The sequence below is a fragment of the Phoenix dactylifera genome, chromosome 8 (genome assembly GCF_051530095.1).
Source record: "Phoenix dactylifera cultivar Ajwa chromosome 8, Ajwa_hap1_PhDact_Kaust_v1.1, whole genome shotgun sequence".
Taxonomy (NCBI): Eukaryota; Viridiplantae; Streptophyta; class Magnoliopsida; order Arecales; family Arecaceae; genus Phoenix; species Phoenix dactylifera.
The window spans coordinates 30,768,041-30,792,479 of record NC_143197.1 but is presented as its reverse complement, the minus strand read 5'-3'; the positions used below and the strand labels follow the sequence as shown (position 1 = coordinate 30,792,479).

General features: G+C 39.1%; 3 protein-coding genes across 6 annotated transcripts; 1 reads left to right on the top strand and 2 right to left on the bottom strand.

The window, feature by feature from the left end:
* Positions 1-1,726: 1,726 nt before the first annotated feature.
* LOC103702917 (uncharacterized) lies at positions 1,727-4,093 on the bottom strand. The gene is made up of 3 exons (XM_017841732.4): positions 3,643-4,093; positions 3,370-3,513; positions 1,727-3,288 (listed from the first exon to the last, which is right to left on the bottom strand). Exons 1-3 carry the CDS (start codon positions 3,961-3,963, stop codon positions 1,855-1,857), a joined length of 1,899 nt encoding a protein of 632 aa, XP_017697221.4. The 5' UTR covers positions 3,964-4,093; the 3' UTR covers positions 1,727-1,854.
* Positions 4,094-9,549: 5,456 nt separating this feature from the next.
* LOC103702852 (L-ascorbate peroxidase 1, cytosolic) lies at positions 9,550-12,637 on the top strand. 2 transcript variants are annotated; one of them, XM_039124990.3, is made up of 10 exons: positions 9,550-9,679; positions 9,764-9,909; positions 10,003-10,177; positions 10,300-10,365; positions 10,877-10,925; positions 11,486-11,571; positions 11,810-11,889; positions 12,033-12,135; positions 12,238-12,296; positions 12,386-12,637. In XM_039124990.3, the coding sequence occupies exons 2-10, from the start codon at positions 9,791-9,793 to the stop codon at positions 12,399-12,401; spliced, it is 753 nt and encodes a 250-aa protein (XP_038980918.3). In that variant the 5' UTR covers positions 9,550-9,679; positions 9,764-9,790; the 3' UTR covers positions 12,402-12,637. The 2 variants fall into 2 exon arrangements, with proteins under 2 accessions (XP_038980918.3, XP_088559673.2); XM_088703547.2 differs by lacking the exon at positions 12,386-12,637 and having other exon boundaries at positions 12,238-12,300.
* Positions 12,638-13,322: 685 nt separating this feature from the next.
* LOC103702853 (putative LRR receptor-like serine/threonine-protein kinase At1g67720) lies at positions 13,323-23,672 on the bottom strand. 3 transcript variants are annotated; one of them, XR_015968417.2, is made up of 17 exons: positions 23,364-23,655; positions 22,056-22,590; positions 20,085-20,590; positions 19,844-19,976; positions 19,641-19,712; positions 19,470-19,538; positions 19,318-19,389; positions 18,913-18,981; positions 16,689-16,843; positions 16,360-16,601; positions 15,192-15,318; positions 15,017-15,085; positions 14,747-14,930; positions 14,366-14,501; positions 13,973-14,274; positions 13,847-13,873; positions 13,323-13,743 (listed from the first exon to the last, which is right to left on the bottom strand). XR_015968417.2 is itself a non-coding variant. In XM_008785446.6 (17 exons), exons 1-16 carry the CDS (start codon positions 23,431-23,433, stop codon positions 13,859-13,861), a joined length of 2,676 nt encoding a protein of 891 aa, XP_008783668.5. In that variant the 5' UTR covers positions 23,434-23,655; the 3' UTR covers positions 13,323-13,743; positions 13,847-13,858. The 3 variants fall into 3 exon arrangements, 2 of the variants coding, with proteins under 2 accessions (XP_008783668.5, XP_038980916.3); XM_008785446.6 differs by having other exon boundaries at positions 13,973-14,194; XM_039124988.3 differs by having other exon boundaries at positions 13,847-14,194; positions 23,364-23,672.
* Between the last annotated feature and the right edge of the window lie 767 nt (positions 23,673-24,439).

Below are 24,439 nucleotides of genomic sequence, written 5' to 3'. Positions count from 1 at the left end.
AGCGACAGAGAGAGGGTAACCGTTGATCGATGCGTATCTTGATGGTTTCATCGAAAAATTTCTAAAATGATTGAAGTTAGTTCGGTATGTTTTATGTTGTAGATTGTAGGATAATCTATAAGATCTAAGAAAAACAAAGATGGATGCACGTTGTGAAAATTGCAATATCATAATAATCGAGTCAGCCCAAAAGGCTTGTACGGGTGCCGGAGTGTTATGCTTAATATGGAAAGGGAAACAGCAACGGTCATGTAGTTTAGTATCTCTAAGACTTAGGGATTAGATGAATCAAATTTTCAACCGAATGGGTAATTCATGAATACTGGGTACAGCAGCATCACTGCAACCCAAGATCTCTTTGGTTCCTCCCTACACGAGTGAGGATGTAACTTGATTTAGAATCTAAAGGGCACTAATAGCTAATCCACTGCGTGAAGGATATTGTTTAGTTGATAAGACTGCTAAATATGGAGTGATCAAATAGAGACAACTCTAGAAGATCGAAGAGAGGATATGACATGGGGGTTTCGTTCAAATGCTTGTATAGGAACCGAGGAAGGGAAGGTGGGTGGTATTTGAATAATTCTCATAAAAGCCAGAAGCTAGAGTTTGTAACTTCTTCAAAATCACTTTCCTAGCATTTTTTTTCCCCTTACGATCTAACACTACTTGATTAGTTTTATTTACAAACATAATGATTAGTTTTAATTACCATATGGAAGCAGCTCTTGGTGAAGGAAAGATTAATCTAATTCTTTACCTTAGGCCTTAACCACATTATATAGATAGATACTATGAGATAGAAGTTGACTAAGGTTATCTAAATTACTTGTATAGACTAAAAATTATTCTCTTAAGAATGATTTTATAAACTATGTTATGCAATGAGACTTGGTGAACATGAAACCATTTTGTTCAGAAGAGCTCAAGCAAACAGCGAATGCAAACAAGCGTTTGCAAAATCTCGTGATAATTTATGGGATTCCTTCAAGGCGATTTATGGTCAAAGGATACTAATATATAGTCATCCACTCAAATCAGCACTTCTAAGTGTTACAATAATGTTGATTGTTGAAAGAAATCCTAGTGGGATATAGCTGACTTAATCAGAGTGGCTTTCATAAAGGAGGATGGGTTATGTAAGAAATTCTAGTTTTTTCTTTTTTTCAGATGAAGGCCTAAAAGTAGTAAATGCAACTTCAAAAAATGTATGATAACATTGCATATCAGGATGAACTATTCTGCATGGTACAAAAGAAAGATTGGATCGGAGGGGTGAATAATTCGAAAACAGGGAGAATTTAAAATTCGTTCAGAGGATCCAAAGTTTAGGGCTTCATTTGGATCTTCACTCCCTAATGTGAAAGATCTAGCCAGATAAGCTGCCAATCCATTAGGCAAGGGAAATAAGTAGGTATCATCCCCCCAGCCTGCCCCTCCTCTAGTCCTTTCTCTGAGGAGGAAATGGTGTCACTTAATCTATGAATGTGTTTTTTCAAGAGAATTATTCTACTTCAGTATGAAAATAACATGAATTTTCTGAGCGGCCCAATCTCTAAACGCCACCATCGACATTTTATTTTATAAACTTACGCCATTCACTTTTGACATGGTGCGGATGAATTTTGCTGGGCACATCAGAAGAAATCGAATAACCGAAACTGCTCGATCAATTTTCCCATATTCTCTTTGTTATCAATATCTTATTTAACATTAGAGAATTTTATTGATTTTGTTGGAATTTGACTGTAAAAGTTAACATCGTATGCATGCAGTGCAATTACACAATCAGCGTATTGTTTGCCCATCAAAACATAACAAATCCATATTATATCCGTTTTCTATGTTCAAAGTTCACGTATAACAAGGAGCTGTGTAGTGGAACTCTATCTGCAGCTGCCGATGCAAAATGGCTTCTTCCACCACCCCCCTCTTAATTTCATTTTGAAGTTCTCTCAGTGGAAGAGCTGCGAGGAATTCCTTGATGTATTGTTTACAGGATGCCGTTCCTTCGCAGACCACCTCTTTAGATGAATTACCATCCTCATCCATTCCTTCACTATGTGGAATGCTTTCAGTGCGCTCATCAGAGTCTCTAGTTTGGGATTCTGAATCTGCATGCCGTCGGTAAACCACGCTCTCTTTGCTGAACTTCAAAATGTATGCTTGTTTGCAGCCTTCGAACAGCCTTTCGCCGAAGGTGTCGATCAAATAAATGGCATTGTCTTCTATTTTGAGAACAAAGAAATGGTCATTCCAACTTGCAACGTATATTCCCTCTCTAGATGCATCGCCGCAGACGAGCTCCTTCCATACGGTGTCAAAGGACACGGCCCCTTGCAGGAATTGAAGACTGTCGGGCATGTCGTCGAGGCTGAAAAATCCTACATAGGACAGCTTCTTGACTTCTGACAGTGGCCGTATTTTTGCTGCTAATACAGTATCGAGGTCGAAGTGATGGTCGGAGAATCTCCCCTTGTGGTTCTCATCCGCACAGAGTTTTCTCCATTCCAAGGATCCTTCACGTACCAGCTCGTCAAATTGGCATCGCAACGGCAGAGTTTTTGGATTGTTGTGCAACCAGTCAGCGATGACGACTGCAATAACTGTGCAGGCACTTCCACCTGCAGCTTTCTCGCTGCGCTGATCAATGGATGCAAGAAATATATCAGTTACAAGCTCCATCTGCCCATCTCTGCTTGCCACTCTCTTCTTCTGCCAATTTCCAACTTCAAACCGACCATCATCTTCAAATCCCAAAGTCTGTGGTTTCCCCTCAGGATGCACTTCAGTTTCTAGTGAAAGTGCCAAGAATTGGCTGATCGATCGGCGGCGCCGTTCGCTGTCGATGTCGTCGCCGCCATCTTCTCCGCATGCCTTGTTCAGGAGTGGTGCTCCTCTGTGGTAGTTTACTGCTTTGAAACTCACCTTCATCTTGTTCCATGAAAGGAGCCTGACAAGGGAAGGCTGCTGTTTGATCCTGTCAGGTGATCCCCGGAAATACTGATCTTTCTTATCCTTATGATCTTCAATCTTGCCATTGAATTGGTCAAAAAGGAGGATATTAGTCACTGATAGCTTCCGATAATTTAATTCATGCTCATCATCTGATGAGGTTTCTGCTTCAGAAAGATACTTTGATAGACTGCTGGTTGGATGTTGAATTCTGTTATTATAGTCTTGTGGAAATCCTGCGCATGAAAAAGGGCGTGGCAGACTAAAAGCTCGTGGCAGTCTTAATGCAGTGCTGCCGCCCTTTGTTTCGAGCTCAAGAAAATGCAATTCAACCTGAGCAAATTTGCATGAACGGATTAAGAAAAATCATCGACTAATGTTATCGATTCTACAAGCTTTTGTTTGTGATATTACCTTCAGCAGGGCCTGAGCAGTGTGGCCTCTGATGTTGCAGATGATTGGAATTCCAACTCTTTTCTCCTTGTATGATGGGGCAAATTCAGCAATATCTATGCTTGTCTTGGCAACAACTTCCGCTTTTAAATCCTGATCATATTCCTGACCGGTGACCAGATATAGAGTGTTAGAAAAATTGATTCATTTGGCTATCTCCGATCTGCCATGAAAATAAAACATTAAAAAAAATTTCATCTCTATAGCAATCAAGCTCATAGATGATTTCCTTACTTGAACTTCCAGGTTGATGATCCAGCTTCTATAACTCCGAGAGTTCTTCCTCTTAAGCTTGCAGGTTTGGTCGAATCCTTCGTCCCAGCTTACAACGCCATCGGGATGGATTGGCTGTTTGGATGTGCAACTCTTTCTGAATGCTGTGGGCAAGAAACTAGATTTTCTTCCACTCCCTCTCCATTCCATCTGCACCACCAAGCTGCTCTTGCTCCAATCCTCTAATTTGTCCATGGGCAGATCTCCAATCTCATGGATGATTAGGTGCAGCTTTAAACTCAGGCTGGAAGGGGAAGCAGACCAGAATTTTGATGCCGGCATGGTATGCAAACAAGACTTTCTGTTTTGATGAGCAGGAAAAGTCTATACTCGTTGATATGCGTTCCTTGGTAGCGCCTGGTGATTTGGATGAAGCTTTTTCAGGTCAACTTGTTCCGTGTAAGCAAACTTAGGGATGAGATGCTTTGCTCGAATGGTTGACCTGTTCGGCCAAAGACCTTGCCCAGCTTCGTCCAAAATTCTTCTTCTTATTATTTTGTTGACTTTTCGCATGATATCATCCATTCCAGTGATGCATTCTCAATGTAAGCCGTTTATATGACGGCGCCATTTTATCAGAACGACCTTTTCCATGCAGGGATCCTTTCGTTGTACCTTGTCTTGTACGTTTGTAGGTCTGGGATGGCATACTTTTTTAAAGATCTCGTCGGTTTGATCTCTGACCTTTTCCCAAGTCTGACAACCCTATATTTTACACCATCTGTTTGAGAATCTTGGCTGAGCTCGTTGCATCTAACTATTTTGCTTTTACTGAAACCCACAGACTTATGAATTAAAGGATAGCTTTGTTTAGATGTAAGTAGTATGATCAGTAGGTGTTTTCGAGTTGTTTTCTGTTTTTTATATTTCTGTTCATATGCATTAATTATATGCTCAGCCATCAAAGTCCTACGGAGAGGAAGATGGAAAGCTGAAAGTAATATAAACTTCTCTGGCATGGGTGATGCATGCTATGGCACTAAGTTCTTGTTACTATTTTATCTAGACGCACTCAGAACTTTATTTAATTGCAGACTTCTATACGCTCTCGGTTGTTGACTTCTTAAGCTAGAGGACTTTTTCTTAAAACTAAAAATTGATACTGGATATTTTAAACTGATGTTCTCTCTCATCCTTATATTTCTAATATTTTCAATTAAGTTTGGTGTTCAGATTTCAATGGTTTGATGTGGAGCTGGTCAATTAGGAGCTGCGGGTTAGATTGTGGTTGGACCATAGATGACCAACTCTCTGTTATGGTTTTCCGGTAAAATTTTTTGAGCCCCATTATCTCGAGGATTGTTATTTTAGCCTTTAGAGCCATGGTACGTCCATATGCCATACCGAACTAGGTAGTATAGAGCGTATCATACTACATGAAACAGAGGGCGTATCGATGCTCGGTACACGGAATTAGCTTTCTTACCGTGCGTACCAATATAGCGATAAGGTAGCACTGGTATAGGCCTAGTATCGAAATGATGTACCTTGCTTAGACCTATTTCCAACCAAAACTTGATGTGGGTTCAAAGATAGACCCATAAAAATTTCTATACTTAGTTCTCTACTAGAAGTTCATCAAACTTGGACTTGATTTTAACCTGATTATATATTACATTCAGGTCTATGACTTTATGAACCTAACACAACTAGGATCTAAATCTGATCCTAACCTATACGTAAATCCAACCCAGACTTAGTTTCTGCTTGAGTTGGAACTGAAATGAAGACACGAGCACAAGAAGTATAGATTCAAGTCAGAAGATTACAAGACCTGCGTGTTTTTTAGATATAATTGTACAGTTTGATAAGATTTCAATATCTTAGCTCCAATATACTATTTTTGCAATAGATCAAGATCTTAGAAAATTTCACTTTCCAAAATTTACTAACCTTCAAAGTTGGGAACAAGATTTTCAAACATTGGCGCATCAGTTACTACAGTGAGTGATTGGCTAATATCAGTTGCAGGAAATTTGAAAGGAATCCAGACTTTTTGATATCTCGATTGATATTAACTAAAAAATTATTGAAAGACTTATAAAACTATCTGCTGTTCTCTCAGATTCTATCAATTTAAATAAGTTAGAGGCAACAAAGTTGAGATTTTATGTATTTTATATTATATTGGCATGTGTTCAATACCAGCTTATACAGACCCAGATGGTTTGAAGGGAACTACCCAAAAACCTTTTGTTTAAACAACTGATTAATTTCTTGTTTTTTTTTTAGTTGATTTTTTCTTCTACTTTGATTTTTCTTCTTCTTCTTCTTCTTTTTCTTCCACGACCCTATCAAAAAGATTCGGCTTCTCCTCCACTTTTTCTATATTTTTTTATTTTTTATTTTTTTGTTCTAGTGCACTCGATTAGATGTTGGGAGGAGCCAAAGAGATCGCTGGATGTTTGCAAAAGGGAAAGACATCAGGTTGAACCGTAATAAACCCACGATCGAATTGGAAAAAAAAAACTGAGATTTGGTCAATACAATAGATCGATCCAGATCGATGACTTTGAATGTCATCCAATACATAGTATTTTAAAAATCGGACAGGATGTTCAACCGTTTTACTGGTAGATTCTTAGTTCAACCGATTCAACCCCCGGTTCTCAGAATGCTAACATTAGCGTAATATCATAATTTAAAATTTTATTATTTAAAATTTAGAAAAGATCCATTTTTTAAAAGAAAACCTTAACCTTCATCCCTGATAGCAAGAAGGGCCATGTGAAAGAGTAGATGCCCTACAAGCCAATCGCAATATGTATTGCGAAAGGTTTTTTCTTTTGATTTGTCCAAATCATGTACATGACATTTAAATATGAAAAAAGGCGTTATGTTTTATCATATGCTGTTGATTATATTTATGATAAACTCCTTAGATTAGGGCAATGGTTTTAAGACTATGATGAGATCATACTAGTGAGACTTAAAATCCTAAAATCCTAATCTTAAATATTCCCAATCATTGGTACATTGAGTCGGGGATCAATGATTACCGGAAAGACTGACATGTCTTATGTATGCTCGATGCAGAGGATGATTGATCTCACAATCATTTGTGTGGAGACACTAATACAAAGATGTGGGTGCTCATTAGAGGAATGAGTTCACTGAATTGACCTACAAAGAGAAATCTTATGAAGTCTTACTTACATGTCAAAAGATGATTCTCTTAGTGGGAGTTGTGCAACTGATCCTATGACCTGAGATCACCATGGTATCTTGTGCACATGAACCCATATTTTGGTTTACACTCATTCATGACAATAAGTTATGTACGAGGTCTTCTGGATATGGTGAATTGTGTACGAAGATTATGAGTAGGTCAACAAGGAATTAATCACTTCTAGTAAGAGAAGATAGCATCCTATTTATTCTAATCATATGATAATTCAGGAAGCCTTTGATCAAAGCAGAATGAAAATTAGAAAGAGTTTCTAATGTTTCATTATTTGAATTATCATTAAAAGATTGAGAAAAATATGAATATGAAATTGAGTTTGACATATATTCATACTCATATACATATTTGGGATGCAGTTTGATTAAAAGATTGAATTGCATGGTAACTTGCCACTGAAGGGTATTTTTGGTATTTCCACCAAATTCCATATTTTCCGGGTAGACATGACACGTTGCTAGACGTCAATCTTGTTTTATAGGTTTGATCAAATTAAAGAGTTAATTCGATCACCAATTAGAAAGGATTCTAATTGTTAAGTTCGGGTTCGCGCAGTTTGGACTTAAATCGATTAGAAGAGTTCTAATCAAGTTGGGTCAACTCGCACTCACACCTATTGCTGGCTAAGTATGGAACCCAATGGGTCACACACAAGAAAACTTATCAAGGGTCTAATTGGATTAGATCATGTTTGCAAGATAAACATCCTAGCAGGTGTTGCAAACCTTAGCTCCTGATTCGAATTGGATTCGAATCTGATTCTTAATTGATCAAATTTGATTAGATCATATTCTAATATGGGTTAGCCAAGAGTTGGCACCTAATTGGCTTGGTTTGAGTCTAATTGGATTAGATTTAATAAATCATTCAATCTAGACCGTTAGATCTTGATCTACCGTTGGATGAAGACATAATAGAGAGTTGGTTTAACCCAATTGGATTGGGTTAGAGGATGGCTACCATAATTGACCATTGGATCTTAATCCCACCATTGGATGAAGACATAATGGGTCAAGTAAATGGCGCCTTGCATTGGAGCCCTTGGATCATCATCATGAAAGATCAAGAGGTGAGGCGTGATGGACATGTGATTAGCATGTGATGTTGACTTGGTCAAAATATGGCACCACATGAAAGGACATATCATTTGATACACCTCCTCACTTGATCTGCACCTCCTCTTATTTGATATGGCCCTTTAGATGATGCCCTTTCATGAGAGGATGTGTGGATGGGATGCATCCCTTGGAGATGCATCCCTACACCTATTATAAATAGGTTAGCACTCCATGAGTTTCATCATTCCAATTCCACCCCACTCCTCTCTTATTTCTTTCTTACATTAGTTTCTTTCTTTTTAGCATTGCTTCTAGTGTGTCCTAAGCCAAGACAAGGTGGTCTTCTTTAGGACAAAAGGATTAGAAGTGATTTTAGAAGGCTAAAGGAAAATAGAAAGGAAGGAAAGCAAGCCATTAGAGTTCTTTAGAAGAATTCTGCATTAAGGATCAAAAGTCTTTGGAGCTAAAGTCTTGATCAAGTTTTCGTGTGGATCACCATTGGAGGGCGGACACTTGGACGCCTCGTGGAGATTGTACACTTTGGATTAGCGTTTGAGGTATTCTACTAATTCTGCATTTATTTTATATCATTTGATTGTAATCATTAAGGTGATCTAGGCTTAAAAGGGTTTCATGCATAGGGACTTTATTAAGAAATTTTAAAATCCCTAGCTTCCGCTGCGCATTATAACATGCTAAAACCCTTCACCATGGAGGCTTTTTTTTTTAAATTTTTAGGTTCTATTTATTTATTTATTAGTTTGGGGTGGGCCTTCATATTTGAAGAGTAAATTAGTAATTCAGACTTTTAAATTGAAGTATCTAAGTCCAAAATTTCTGTCTAGATATCAAATTTTTATAATTTGTTCAGTTCAAACGGATCATTCCATTCATCCAGTTTTAACCCTTCTTTTTTTCACCAATTCAATGTACAAATTAATACCGGATCGACCAGGTCCAGTTCAACTAGTTGGACCGGCCGTTCCGGTCCAGACAACTTTTGTCAATAACTCAATATAAACAAAGCGAGATGGCGCCCGAGTCGGAACCCGGGCGTACCTCGGGCACTCGCCCAGACCATCAAAAAAGGCGCATTGCTCGATGTCGCGGATTATTTATATAAATATTTATTTATTTTCTTTCTGAGACACGTTTCTTGTACCAAGATGGTTTGCACGATTACCACAACAATGTTGTCTTGCAGCAGATCCGGCTCCCACGAAGGAAGACCATTCGGCGCATAATGTCATAGTCCGCGCCCGTATCCGTAAATTGCGCCGACGCCAGCGTGGAGTCCGCATTATCGGCCGTCCAGTCAACACCCCACCAAACCCTCCACCATTATCCCCCCACGTGGCATTATCCGATTCGTTTCATTCCAATTAATGCGATGGAATCATCCCCAACCCAAGCCGCGTTCACACTTGCAAGCCAGAAAAGACCTAATATACCCTTGATGGCTCCCATTATCACGCAAGTAACCAACTAGAAGCCTAAATCACCCTATGGACATTTTCGTAAATGTACTTCTCAGAAATTACTATTAGTGCAACGACGCCCGGGATCCGCACATCAAGCTATGGCATCCGATCCTGGCCGTAGAAACGCTACGAGATCTCGCCCGTATATCACGATAGATCGGACGGTGGGGCGTGGAGTTACTAGAAGCTTCTCTTCGGAAGCTCCCGAAGATAAGTAGGAGGAGAGAGCGTGTCTTCCTCGTGGCGGTGTGTGCTCCGAGCTAGGGATTTACGAGGTAAGGGAAAAAGGGTGCCCCTCATTTTCTTGTTCTCTCTTGGGTGTGCGCCGATCTGACGGCTGCCATCTGATCGTCACGCAGGTGATCGAGATCGGACGGTCGAGAGAGATGGGGAAGTCGTACCCGACAGTGAGCGAGGAGTACCGGAAGGCGGTCGAGAAGTGCCGCCGGAAGCTTCGTGGGTTCATCGCGGAGAAGAACTGCGCGCCTCTGATGCTCCGCCTGGCGTACGATCTCCGTCCATTCGGTGGATCTTTGCTATATTCATGGAGTTTTTTTCAGGAAAATTGTTAGATAATAATGGATGGCTGTGATTTCAGGTGGCACTCGGCGGGGACGTACGATGTGAGCACAAAGACGGGTGGTCCGTTCGGGACCATGAGATACAAGGCGGAGCAGGGTCACGAGGCGAACAATGGGCTTGAGATCGCCGTCCGATTGCTGGAGCCGATCAAGGAGCAATTCCCCATTCTCTCCTATGGGGATTTCTATCAGGTGGGTTTAATCTTGTTCTTTTGACGGCAATTTTGGTTTCATTTCTTTGAGTCTTTTGGTTCGATTTGTTTGGTTTCTTTGTTTTTGGGACTTTTCTTGGTTGATGGAGTGATTAATTTCAGCTGGCTGGAGTTGTGGCCGTGGAGATCACTGGTGGGCCGGAGGTTCCTTTCCATCCTGGTCGGGAGGTATAGCTCTTCGCTCATTCTGTGATTGTAGTTTCGATTTGATACCTTTGCTTTTTTTCAATTTTTTTGGTAATTCTATTTACGAATTCAAGAGATGTGGTTTGGATTTCAGGCTCTCGAGATTTTTAGCTTCTTTTTCTTCGATATTAGAAATCAATGCTGTATTTTCTTGGAATTTTATATTAAAAAGAAGAGATTTTAGAGGAATATACTTCAATTTTTTTTTATAAAAAAACTTAAACTCACGTTTCATGATTCCTAGAATAAACTGTATTAAATCTATCCATCATCCATCAAGGTAACAGATTTCTACCACTCGTTGGATCACAATAATGTAATTAGTGTGACATGTGATCCAGTTACTGATATTTTTGTCAGAGAGATTGGGAGATTTTGTGGGAAATTTTGCATACAAAAAAAAGTTTTCGGTCCTTTTGCTGTTTTTATTGATTTTCTTTTTGTTGTCTGAAATATGATCTTTATATTTATCCATCTTTTTCGTCGGTATCAGGACAAGCCTGAACCCCCCAAGGAAGGCCGTCTGCCTGATGCTACCAAAGGTAAAAGTCTGTACCATTCTGTCGAATTCTTTAGAGTCTTCGTGTTAGGTTTCATCCTACTTTAGATCCTGATTTTTCTTGCACGTAGAGATTGCATAATTGCTGTGCAGCACAGTTTGACAACTATCTTGAGTTGGCATAATGATCTGCATATAAGATATTGCAGTTGTGGTCACTTGATCATGTTTCTTATTGAAATGATGTGAGATTCTATATACAAAATTTTATGTGTGAAATAGCAATATTTAGTCACTTTTATAATGCTTTTAGGCTTTCAGCTACCATTGGAACATTACAGTGTACAGCTCCCTGACTATGGTGGTAAACAGATGATGTAATCCTCTGCACTGGTTCATGTTTGCTTGTGATCTTTCTATCTGTTTTGATAACAAGACCTGTGGATTACCTGCATTCGCCCTTGCGCCGTCCATAAAATGAGGCATTTTGCTTTCTCAAATACTATAGAAATTAGTGATCTTGCCGTCGATCTTGTTATAAAATCACCTTCGACATGCATTCTCCTACTTCCGTGTTACATGTGTTGTGTTCTAATATTACAGGTTGTGACCACCTGAGAGATGTATTTGTTGCTCATATGGGCTTGACTGATAAGGACATCGTTGCTCTGTCCGGTGGGCACACACTGGTGAGTTCAGCTATCTGCTTGTTCCCTTTTCCCTCCTTTGCTTATCATATGCACTATATGTGCTGTTAATTTGCAAGCGCAGAGCACCCATCTTTTTTCTTTTTTTGCCGATAAATTTTAACTATTTCTTGGAAACCATAAACTATAGGGAGAGATAAGCAAGGAAGGTGCATTTACAGTGGACAATTTTTCTCGATAAAATGTCTTTACTTGATTATTCATCTTCTCTGCCTAACAGGGACGGTGCCACAAGGATCGCTCCGGTTTTGAAGGGGCTTGGACATCGAATCCGCTTATCTTTGATAACTCTTACTTCAAGTGTGTTTTCATTGCTCCTCCTAAATAGTTGTATAATGCTGCGATGCTGCGATACGATACACTCCTTGATTATATGTATAGCAAATAGTTGTCTGAAGGGGACTTGGGTGCCCTACTCTTTTCCTTGAATTTGATGTTAACAGGGAGCTTCTGACTGGTGAGAAGGAAGACCTACTCCAGCTTCCATCCGACAAAGCCCTTCTGACCGACCCGGCTTTCCGCCCTCTTGTGGAAAAATATGCTGCGGTATGATGCTTGTTCTTAATTGGTTTGCTACTTTTACATCTTATCATTTTCTTCATAGCTGATTGTTGAATTCTTTTTCATGGTCTGGCTGATTGCTCTTAGGATGAGGATGCTTTCTTTGCCGACTATGCTGAAGCCCACATGAAGCTTTCTGAACTGGGGTAAGATTGTACACCGCAAACACTGTGATTCTCTCTGAAAGTTGTATATGAGCTTAGCTTTTCTCTGATGTCTTCCTCGTCTGTTGCAGGTTTGCCGATGCTTGAAGGATGGTTAAATCGAAGCACAAGCATCTTTCCTTTCATTTTGTGGGGCATTTAGAATGTCATTTTGCAAGCATAAACAGACTGATGGAAAACATCTTTGTAATAAGACCCCCGTGGTTTTAGGCCAAATTTTGTCTTGTCGATCAGTGGTCGTTAATAGTTTTATTTTGTGGTGCACTGGCTTCTACTTAGCAAGGTTGAATTGCAGACTGCATGAATGAACGTGTTTGTTTTCTTGGGCGTTGTTACACACGTATGAAAACTTGAATCTGGGCACCTTGAAAACAGGGGTCCGAGTGCTGGACATGATCAGCGTTTTGTGTTTCGCGAGGAGATCTGGCTCATGAGTTGATTAGCCACGCTGGCTGCCCAAATAATTATTATGTGGATGGTCCTGATGGATGAATCACCATTAGGTGTTGTCACCAAACGCCAATGTTTCAATGTCATAAGTGGCGTAATGATTCCAGCCCCTTGCATTACCTTCTCTCTCTTTTTTTGTTTGTTTGTTTTTGTTTTCTCTGAATCTTCGGAATAAGACACGGGTGGTCGAGATTCCTGCCTGGCCTCTCGCCAAACCTTTGTGCCACGCCGTTGGCACTCCAAGAGGGACTCTAATGCTGGACTCCTACGTGATGCTCGATTGGTGGGACCTGCCAAACCCCCCATCCCATCTTTTCTCAAGATCCATCCAAGCTTCAGAGCTTACTTGAAATGGTGTAGCATCACGAGTTCAGGGTATTCCTAGAACCATGATGATTTCTAGTTCTTGTTATGCCTTTCTCTTGCCAATCTTATGACGCTTGGTTTCTAAGTTCTCAACAATTTGGTGGCCGTCTCTACTACTTAGAAAAAAGACATCTTTTAGAAACTCATGTAGAAGGAAAAAGACAACACTGTGATTCTCCAGCACCAGTCAGCTTTCTAGGTTCAAGCAACATCCATCATCCAATATTTAAAGAGGGTGCTGTTAAAACAAGAGTTCTTATGCAGAAATTGCTTACATGTTTCAAATCGCTATTTCGTACAAAGCTGATAAGTCCACACCCATCAGCCGAGGGGGGTGGGTACAAAATATGAGATATTTATGGGCGAAAAAGGATAAAAGCTAATTAATAAAAAGGGGTACCAGTTGATGCCTACTCATTATACAGGACAAAGTCTTGAACCACAATACCACAACTGATTACATGCGACAATAACAGAAGCCTGTTTTCAAGGTTGGGTCATCACTTAAATGCTCGGGAGAACTAAGGATGTCCTGACAAGAACTTGAATGAGAATCATGCAGGTGCTCTTTCGCAGCAGAAACTTTGCTTTCTGTTGACTAGCAAAATACACACTGAAAGAAGAATGTTAAAGCCAATTAAGCAACTTCACTGCGGAGAAATATCTTTAATGTCTCCATGCCAAAATTTTTGTCTCAGGAGAGTTCCAAGACCTACCTGCATTGGTAGCTATCGAAGTCCTGGCTGCACAAACAACTCAGGAAGAGAGACATTTTGTTCAGGAGTAGCTGAGCCAATCATGTCCATATTCACAGAAGAGCACATGGATTTCTTTGATACTACCTTAACAGCGCATTCTCCATGAAGCCCCGAGACTCGCTCGATTGCAATAGCTTCTTGTATTTCCTTGAGCACTTCTGATATAGTTGGCCTTTGAATCCCATGCGGTTTGACACACATAACTGCAGCCTCGGCAATCTTCCACACTGATTGCACGTTATAATCATCCGGCAGCATGGGGTCAATGACAGCCTCAATGTTCCCATTCTCAATATATGACTTTGCCTGCCGTGTGTTTGCTCACGGGGTCAGATATTTCAAGAAAAAGAAAACCATGTCATCGAGTCTGCTAGAACTTGGAGAAGCTTTATGATATGAATAACAGCATCAGTAATTAAAAAAAAGGCTGTAGCCTCTGATTGAGAACAAGATAATTATATGGTAGCAAAAACTTACCCAGGCCACAATGTTACGGCAGTTGAGGCCAAAGTTTTCATTGGATATTGGTTCTTGACCTGATATCAGCTCCAGAAGAATAACGCCAAAACTGTAGATATCGCTTTTCTCTGTTAATTGCTGAGAGATGTAGTACCTATTCATATTTCAGACTGATCAATTTTTCACTAGTCACAAAATGAGACATTAAAATCTGACTAATCAATATACAATCTGAAAAGCAGTATTCCTAGCCATATAAGAGTCAGAAGTCACATACTTGTTAGGTGTTATTATGTACAAAACTATCAGCATGTTAATCATGACGGTACTAGCAATGACAGCCTCTTTAAACTTAGGCAATGGTTTTAGTCTGCTATTTGTGCAGGAATAGGGTCTTACTCAGGGTCCAGATATCCAACAGTTCCGCGAACAATGCTTGAGACATGGGAACCATCCACTGCAGGTTTTGAGAGACCAAAATCCGAGACCTTTGCTCTCATGTGCTTGTCAAGAAGAATGTTGCTACTCTTCAGATCCCTATGAATGATGGTGGGAAAGCAGCCCGTGTGAAGGTACTCAATTCCTGATGCATTTCATAATTAAAGAAAGCTGTTTGCTTTGGATAATAGAAGTGACAGTTTTCACAGAGCAGTAGTTTAGGAATTTAACCTTTTGCAGCATCTTCTGCAATCTCAAGACGCTTGATCCAATTAAGAGTTCTTTCCTGAGCTGAAGGTCCTGTGAAAATTTATAAATCAGTGTCTAACCCAAAATAACTAAATAAATAAATAAATTGACCTGATATTCAAAACAAAATCTTCATATGGTTCCGTATGAAACTTACCACGAAGGTTCTCCTTTAAAGTTCCATTATGCATAAATTCATAGACAAGGATGTTTTTCCCATCTTGTTGGCTGTAACCGAGAAATGTGACGAGATTCCTATGATGAATTCTAGAAAGCAGTGTCACCTTTAAAAGAGGGAGGAAAAAAAAAAAAGACTTTTCCGTTAAACAGCTGAAGTAGAGCAAAAGGTAAATTATCAAACATCTCAACGTATGGATATGATAATATCAGTTTAACCTTACTGTAACAATTTCTAGCAGTCATACTCAAAGAGATCCCTGACAGATTTGATGAAGCTGGTCAGTCTGATTTTGTTTGTGTAGTTGATCATGCACTACATATGTTAATGGTGTGTGGCATCTCTTATTTATGTTCTTAAGCGATGAAAGTATAAATATGGGAGTCCTGACCATTTGTTCATGCAGAACTGTTGATTGCCTTCAAATTCAGAAGCGTGGTAGTACTTCACTATGTATCTCTTCTTGTAGGGCTTGTGGCAGTTTCTTTTAGTAGGTTCAGAGCCTATATCCCTTGAAGGAGCACACCTTCAATGTGGTTGAGCATTACAAGTTGCTCTCTCTACAATCTAGTCTTAAGTGTTGTTTCTTTAGGTGGTAGAGATGGTGCAGGCTTCATCTGAACATCAAGAACATATAAAGCCAATGGGTTCAGCAATGCCTGAAGTGGACAAGATTTATGCATGAATTCACCTGAAATACATGATCATCTTACTTGACAGGTCCCACCCAAAACAAAGTATAGAGACAGCTGTGACTTGTGCCCCAAATATTTCAAGCCGCAGGTTTCTTGACAAGTTGGATAGTTGGAAATTTGGACACAGTAATATTTCGTAGTTCACATCATTGGTCACAATGAGACCAACATACTAATGTCAACATCTAACATTTTTGATATAGACCGACAACTGTCAAGTTTAACAGTGTGCATGGACATAACATCTTATCATTTCCATAAAAATATGTGGCAATGGGTCTTGCTGATTATACATTTTGGAAGACATGATGGGTATACGTATAATCAATCATCAAGAAGTGAAGCAACATGGTTGGTTTTTAACAGTCAGAGTTACTATCTTCATCAAACATATATATGCGAAAGAATCCAGACAAATTGTAACATAAATTTTTCAACTATGATGAAGTTACCTCATTTAGGAACTCTCTGATTCCCTGGAAGGAATCATTGGTGAGAACTTTCACTGCAATTTCTTTTCCATCTGCCATCTTTCCATAATATACTATCCCAAAACCTCCAGAGCCTATTCTCCTTTCAAACTTCCCAGTTGCATCTTCAATTTCAGACAATGAATACCTATGTGCTGATTCTGTCGCCACTTCACTGAAGAAAGTACTCAACTTTTTAGCTGGAGGGTCACTGGTAACTTTATCTGGAGAAGGCAAGATTTGATGTTTCAGTTATGGTTTCTGTGGTCCTAATGATACAATGAAACATTACAAAATTTCTCTAGATGTACCTTTTGGGATATTTTTCCCTTTTTTCCGTGTGAACAAGTAGTATGCTATACCAATTATGACCAGCAGCATAGAAACTCCAGTTACAGAACAGATGATAATTATTATGCGACCTGTGTCTTTCTTTCCCTTGTGAATATGCGGATTTCCTGAATAACTGAACATGCATATACCCAAAAAAGGGGAAAAAATCAATGTGAGTCAAAGTACCTATCCAATTTATAATTCATTATTATAGTAAAAAACAAAGGTTGTGGTTCTTTTGACTCTGTAGCTTATCCATGCTTTACAGATGAATACAACTTCCTATGTCAAAATTACTGTCCTCTTTTCATCTACAATCTTTTGAAGTCTAGAAAATTTTGGAGGTGAGTTTTCAGGTAGAATACAACTTCCTAACAGATACTCGTATGCAACCCAAGAACTGGTCTTATAGGTTTCAGGTAGAATACTCGCATAAATTTTCCCTGATCACAAATCTGACACCAATATTTAGCAGGTGGACATTAGGTTGATGGCCAGACAAAATCTGCTCAATCACGATCAACCTAAAAATCATTAGGCCTCCATCTTTTTATGGGAAATAGTTTGACACTTCGACTGATGATGCTACTAATTGTTATTACAGAAAAAAGATGAACTTTCCCTGTATGATCATACTTGATGTGCAATAGGCAATATACAATTTGCTCAAAAAAGGAAAAAGCCAATATGCAATTCATTAGATACATATCATACACCAATATTGCTTCAAAAGTTTGCCTAGTCTTCATTAGATTCTTACTCCTGGGTCTAAATTCAAGCCTAGTAAACAAATGGATGCATCAAGTGCATCCACAAATGAAATGGCATAAAAATCAGTAGTCCTTCAGCAATAGCATCTCCAAGATAAATATTTTTGTAGTAGGCTTGGTACACGATAAACTTATTTTAAGGCTATCTGTTGGGTAAAGAGTTGATACCTTGCATCTATTTTAGAGATTTCATATATGACATTGTTAACAGTTAGATCACTCTATCAACCACCCATGAATGTGTTTGACTTCCCTCCTTATGAGAGGAGAAGAGCCCATTGATTATTGAGCTGGATTAGGTGAAATAGAGCGGCATATTATTATTATTTTTACCAAAAAAGGAAACTAAATCCAAAGACATGGGAAACTTTCAATAAGACAATAAAAAAAGAAACAAAATAATTTAATATGATTCATTATGTTTTGTTATGAAATAAGGAAGGGGGAGAGATCAGGACTGGTATAGTCTTCAATTCATCGCTGGGAGAGACTTATTGTGTGGGAGACCTTTAGGAGGAAAAGCCTAGCATCCCCATTGTTCAGGAAACTTTTCCTGAAGGAGAGAAGCTGTGCACCAGACATGCGAAATCCCATCTGCAAGTCCATGTTTGCAGTTCCTGGCATCTCCAAATTGCTATTGTTAGAAGGTTTTTGAATCCTCCATTTATGCGTATCTGTTCCTATGTTTGGTATGTTGAAACCCATGTCCTTTTGGTGAGAAACTCTTTTCTGTTTAAAGGGCCATTACCCAGTTATGGTCCCGGCAATCCGGAATCCTGGGAGAATCAGATTGGAGATGGACCTAACCTTTGGCCTTCTTTTGAATTAAAATTGCTGCCACAGGACTCGGACCTGCACTATCACACCGGTCAGCCCAAGCCTTTTACAATTGCACCAAGCAATGGCCCTTGAGAAGATCTCGTGTACGCCAAGAACTTATTCTCTTGATGTTTGATATCCTCTTGTTTGACCTAGAGAGAATTGTGATTCAAGAGGGATGTTCTCTTGAATCGTTATCCTCTAGGATTGCTTAGGGAGGAAAAACAAGCATTCTACACCCATAAGTCTGTAGTGCATGGTTTGGCAGGACTAGATCCCATGGTTTTCCTTGAGGGGTTTTCCACATCAAAATCCCTAGGCTCTTGTTGATTTGCTACTTTATGGTGTTTAGTTCTACTTCCTCTGCACAAAGGGAAAGAGGTGTTTTTACTACTGGAGATTCATGTCTCACGTGTATTGTATCTACGTGCTCTATTGCTAGCTTGAAGCAGATCTCTCAAACTTACAGCTGTTCTCCTTTGCTAACCAAATGCCACCTTATGATGGGTTAATTAGCATGCACAGGCCATTTTCTTGATTTCCATTTTGTATCTTGAAGAATAAAGTGACATATATGAAATTAATTTGCCTGTACTAATAAAGTAATACCCACTTGAAAATGATATTTTTACTGAGAAGCCTTTGCGGCACCAATCCAGACAACATATTATTCTGAACGTACCTGCAGCAAATAATGTGATGTAATTAAATCTTTTACTTAGGGCCATATGTGCAACACACACACACACACACACACACATATATATAGAGTGAGAGATTGAAGGAGTTCAATTTCCTAAAAATGTGGAAGCCATGAATTGCCTAGTTTTGAGTATTTGAAGTACTTTGTTGGACAAAGCCCAAACCATTAATTGTTAACTGATGTTACACTTGCCATGGATTCCATTGTAAAACTTACAAGAAAATGCCTAGTTTTGAGTATTCGAAGTACTTTGTTGGATGAAGCCCAATTGTTAAGTGATGTTATACTTGTCATGGATTTGGTTGCAAAACTTACAGTTCTCGTAGACTTGGTAGGTCCGCCAAGGATGAAGGTAATGCACCACTGAGTTCATTGTTCTCAAGATGACTGCAGTAAGCCAAGAGGTATTTTAATTTGAGTACATGGAAAAAGTACGAGATTAGTAACCAAGACACTTGTAAACTTACATATACTCCAGATTTGGGCATCCACCAAAATCAGGTATTGGACCAGTAAGTAAGTTCCCATCAAGCCGCCTATAATAACCAGATATTCTTTGTTACAATATGACAATTAAGACTTTAAAAAATAAATATTTAATATGTCTTAAAAAAACAGGGTAGGCATTCAAATCTTACAATTCAACCAAGTCTGGTAACTTTGTCAGTTCTAAAGGAAAATTCCCTGCCAGATTCTTCCCAGATAAATTGCTGCCAAATACCCGATAATTTTAGTTTTGATAGAATTTTTGAATAATGGTAAATGGATGAGCATATATAGGTCACCAACTTGAAAAAATTACAATAAAGAAACATGACATAAAGGACGCGGTACCAAGTACATTGAAACTACTCTTGGTTGTTGATCTGAATTACACTGCACCCAAGACCATGAAGCTGGTACACATGGATCACCACCTTCTCGGGCCCAATCTGCCTCTTGATAGTGTGAAACGAAACTTCCCATGGCAGTTGCTGCAATGTTGTTAACAGATAAAAGATTTTGATACATTTTCTTTCTCATTCAGGACTACGCTTTAAGCTAATGCATTTATGCATCTAATGAGAAAGATCCAGGCTTACCATCTTGAGAACCAAAATTTATCTGCAGGTATTTATAAATCTCCAAAGCATTCAAGATAGGTCCCTTGGATGAATCATTCGTTTTTCTAAACCCAAAAGAGAAGACAAATGGTAGGGACACATTGTTATATCCTGGTTCATAGAGCCGGTACTTCCCTTGAGCATTTTCTTGAACATCAACAGTGGGTTTACTAAATGCCGGCATGCCTGGAATTACTAGCTTAAATTTCCTGGTGTCATCTGGACCAAAATCATCAATTTCTGCGAAGTATGAGAATGCCCAGCCATTTGCTGGAAAACCATCCAAGTCTAGTCGATATGTCAAAGAACCATTTTGACCCACCACAGCTGTCTGCATCACCTTTTCTGGTGGCATTTCACCAGTGCTAACATCTATTGGCTTTTCAGTGGATATTTTTTCAGTCCCCGGAGCAACATCAACAAGGTAATTTGCCCTTCTTGCAGAATCAGATTCCCATATTCTATCAAATGGATCATCTGGAAACCTGAAACAATAATGAAGAGTTCCCTTAAGTCAAGTCAAAAGGCCAAGCACATGCACATGCACACAAAAGAAATTGGGCGAGGGGCTCGCGAGGCAGGGAAGGAAGTGGTAAGATGGCTAATGCACAAGAGAACTATGAAAAGAATATGTTGTTATGTCATTTTTTAAGTTTTTTCCCTGTATTACAAACCTAGCATCACAACAAAGTTAACCAAAGTTGCGAAAAATGTGCTTGTAATGCAATAATACGCTAGTAGACTTTTTTATTTCTGTAATCATTAATTTCAGTGGTAATTCATAAGGTTCCCAAGTACTGAATCTTTCTCTCCCACCCCCCTCTTCAGATGTAGGATTGTTGCTCCTTGAGCTCATATTCATAGTATATATAGATTATTTAATAATCATGTGACTCAATCAGCCCATGCTGTGAATCAACTTGTTCAGTTTTGGATAAGAATATAGATGTTAGGTCAATTATAACATGTGGAGAAAGTGCTGGAAATATATGCTATTGCATGAAATCAGTGTCAAAAGCAGAAAAAACCCAATATATAAAATAATGATATACCATAACTTTTTACACCTCCATTCCCTGCCCCCCTCTCTTATGCCGTTTCCAATTATAGCCCAACTGCTTAACCGGTTTACTGTAAATTGGACTTTCACGAATTTTGCTGCTCCGTTTGCTTTAGCACTTCCATGCACTTCCAATATCTCTTCCATGTTTTTGTGTCCTATAGCATCCTTTTCACTTTGTATTTTAGATCTTGCACTATGACCATTTGTTATCCAATCTTTTTGGTAGTCATATTGCCATTTACATGCTTTACCATCCCCACATATTTAAATATTGCATAACATACAATTTGTGCATCTTCTGTTGCAAATTCTTGCTGTAAATATGTTATGTTGTAGATGTGGTTCTCTACATATGTAAATATTTCAGTGTAAACCTAAACAAATTACAGACACGTGCACACTTAGCACACATGCATGAACATAAACGAAAATATCCACATACACCTAGATAATATATTACGCAATCCAGTTGTAACCTTTTGTTTTATTTGAGTGCAATTGAGCCTAATCATGAAGTATGAATTTAGGTTCCACATTCAGCCATTTTGTGTATGACTTATTAGCGAGTATGCCCCAATAAGAGTTGCCTCCACTCCAACACACATCTTTGTTTGACACAACTGAGCCGTGCACATTTTGGATGGTCTGGGATCCATGAAATATCGCTTCATGGATCTTATCTTCCATCTAGGTTTTGTACAAACACCATGTGATCATGGATGGTTGTTTGACTTAATAGGCATAGAAAAATTCCACAATTGAGGATGATGCTGAATATAATATTGCCAGCCAATTTGCACTAAAAAGAAAGCCTATTTACGCCGACGATAAAATTAACCATAGCATAAAATTGTACATTATTCTTTTAACTGATTGAATGAACATACCTTACTGAATCATTGTTCTCGGCACCAAAATTTATTCTTGCAGATAGGCTGAGAAAGAACTGAGTTTCATAGGTCGTATAATAGAGTGAACCATTAAACTGACGAAGCTCAAGGGTAGAAATGAATGGTTGCCCAGTGGTAGCATTTGACACACACACACTTATCAAGCGAGAAGAAGCCAGCAAAGTCAACTCTCGAACTTCAATTACATTTGCATCAGAAATTACAATAGTTGACCAATGAGTTGCCCCAAGAGAGAGGTCAAACATCGGATAAACATTACTTTTGTCAAAGTTTCCATATAAGAAACTTGCTCTTACGAGGTAGCGGGTTCTAGTCTTCACACTTAATGTGTAGCAATACTTTCTGCTATCCGCAGGGAAATATCTTACTTTCATGTATTGCTTGGGGTTCTCACCTGGGTTAGATATGGTGGCAGTTTGACCACCATATATAAATTGATCATCAGGAATCCATTGAAGCCCAATATCATCTGTATGCTCATCTTTACCTCCACAATCCAGACTTACGAAACCTGTCTCAAAAATCATCATTCAGGTAAGAGATTGGTCAAATCAGATTGTTAATTTCAAGCAGCAGAACCAAAATTATTATTTTTTAGATTGACCCAATATTATAGCAATACAGAGAGTTGTATATAACAGTACGCAGAAGAACAAACTTTCGTTTTTTTCAAAAAAAAATTCTTTGAACCTCATGTAGGAATGAATCAACAACAAGCTGGGATACTTAATCTGCTAGTACATGCTAAATTCCAGTGCCGTCCTATCATTTTAAGTAATCACGTGGATAGGATGAATTACAAGTGAAATTTAAAGGACAGCAAGCCTAACAAACGCTTTGATATCATACAAATTAGCCAGATTTGGGAGCAACGATCATTAGGATTTGAAATGGAGCTATACGTGAGACATAATTACGGATATTTCTTATTAATTAGAACTACAAGATTATTAATCGCATATGCCTTTTCAAGTGTACATTTCTCACTCCTTTAGTAACTTGATTCGAAATTTTCTTCTGTTTCACTGAGCCTCAGATGCATAGTGTTTCGAAATTCCATCTGGTTTTATATTTCACTTCACCACTTACCTTTTCTAAGTTTTAAGACCCAAATTTGGTTGTTGCATACAGTTGAACTATAATACTCCGGACATGAAATCAAAATTCTTGCAGCTAGAACAGTCTACAAATGTCAGAATAAATGCCCAAATGAGCGACAATAATAGAACAGAAACATCCACAAAACTTCTCATACAAATCAGCATAAGATCTCATGGAACTTACCGGGCATCTGAGCTTTCGATGCTGAGGAGAGAAGCAGCTGGAAGAAGAGTAGCCAGAGAAGAGTAGCCATCTCTTAGTGTGAGAGCAACAATTTTCCCTGTTTTCTGTGGCTTTTAGAGTGGAAAGGAAAGCTGGGTTAGCATGTTTTGCGATATAATCTTCTTCATATCCTGCAACGATGCCGTGAAAAAATAAGAAATTTTCATCTTGGGGTACGGAGGAGCGTGCCCACTTTATTCAAGTGTGGGAAAAGCAGGCGCGGAGAAAGGCGCATGGAACCGGCAGTGGGGCCGAGACCGCCCGCCACCCATTCTGCGGAAATAAGAGATCTAATCGGATGACCAAAACCTATATGACGAATCCAATGACCAAAACCACAGTTGACGTGTCGTTAGCGGGTCCCATTTCCATCGGTTCAGGGCGGGTTGGAGAGAAGGAAATCTAGTGAATTTGTTTGCGAAACTATTTGTTGTCGTATGATGAATCTTTCTTTTTCTGAAAGCGGACCCGCGCCCGAACGCCGCAGGCTCGATGGCTGATGACTTGGCGGTGACCAGACCAAGATTCCACCGACCAGCTCGCACTAGCCTTCCCTTCCTCCTCTCTACCCGCTAATCTGCGCGTGCGTCACCGCCCGGTGCATCTACTGAAGGCCAACATTTCATCATGGGACGGCGCCACCTCTTACTTTCGGATATTTAAGTTAAGGTTAGTAGCAGCATGGCGTTTCAAGCCAAATTTTTTTTTTAGAAAAAATGGTATTTCATATAGTTCTAACATGAATATATTCTGCCAACAAAAATGCCAACGAAACTGTGGACTGGGTGATTTTGTAGTCTAGTCGTTTCAAAAATACCCTGTATTGTGAAAAAGAAGTTGTTTAAAGCATCCTGTAATTTATTATTTTTTTATTTTTTTGAATGTATACATGGTAAAACTGTATGACTTTTTTATTTTAACACAAAAAAAAAACAGCATTCTATTGTTGTCATGGTCCTCCCTCGCCGATGGTGACCATGAAACGGCCTCCTCACAACAAACGCATATGATATCCCTCTCTTGCACGCAAGGTTGAG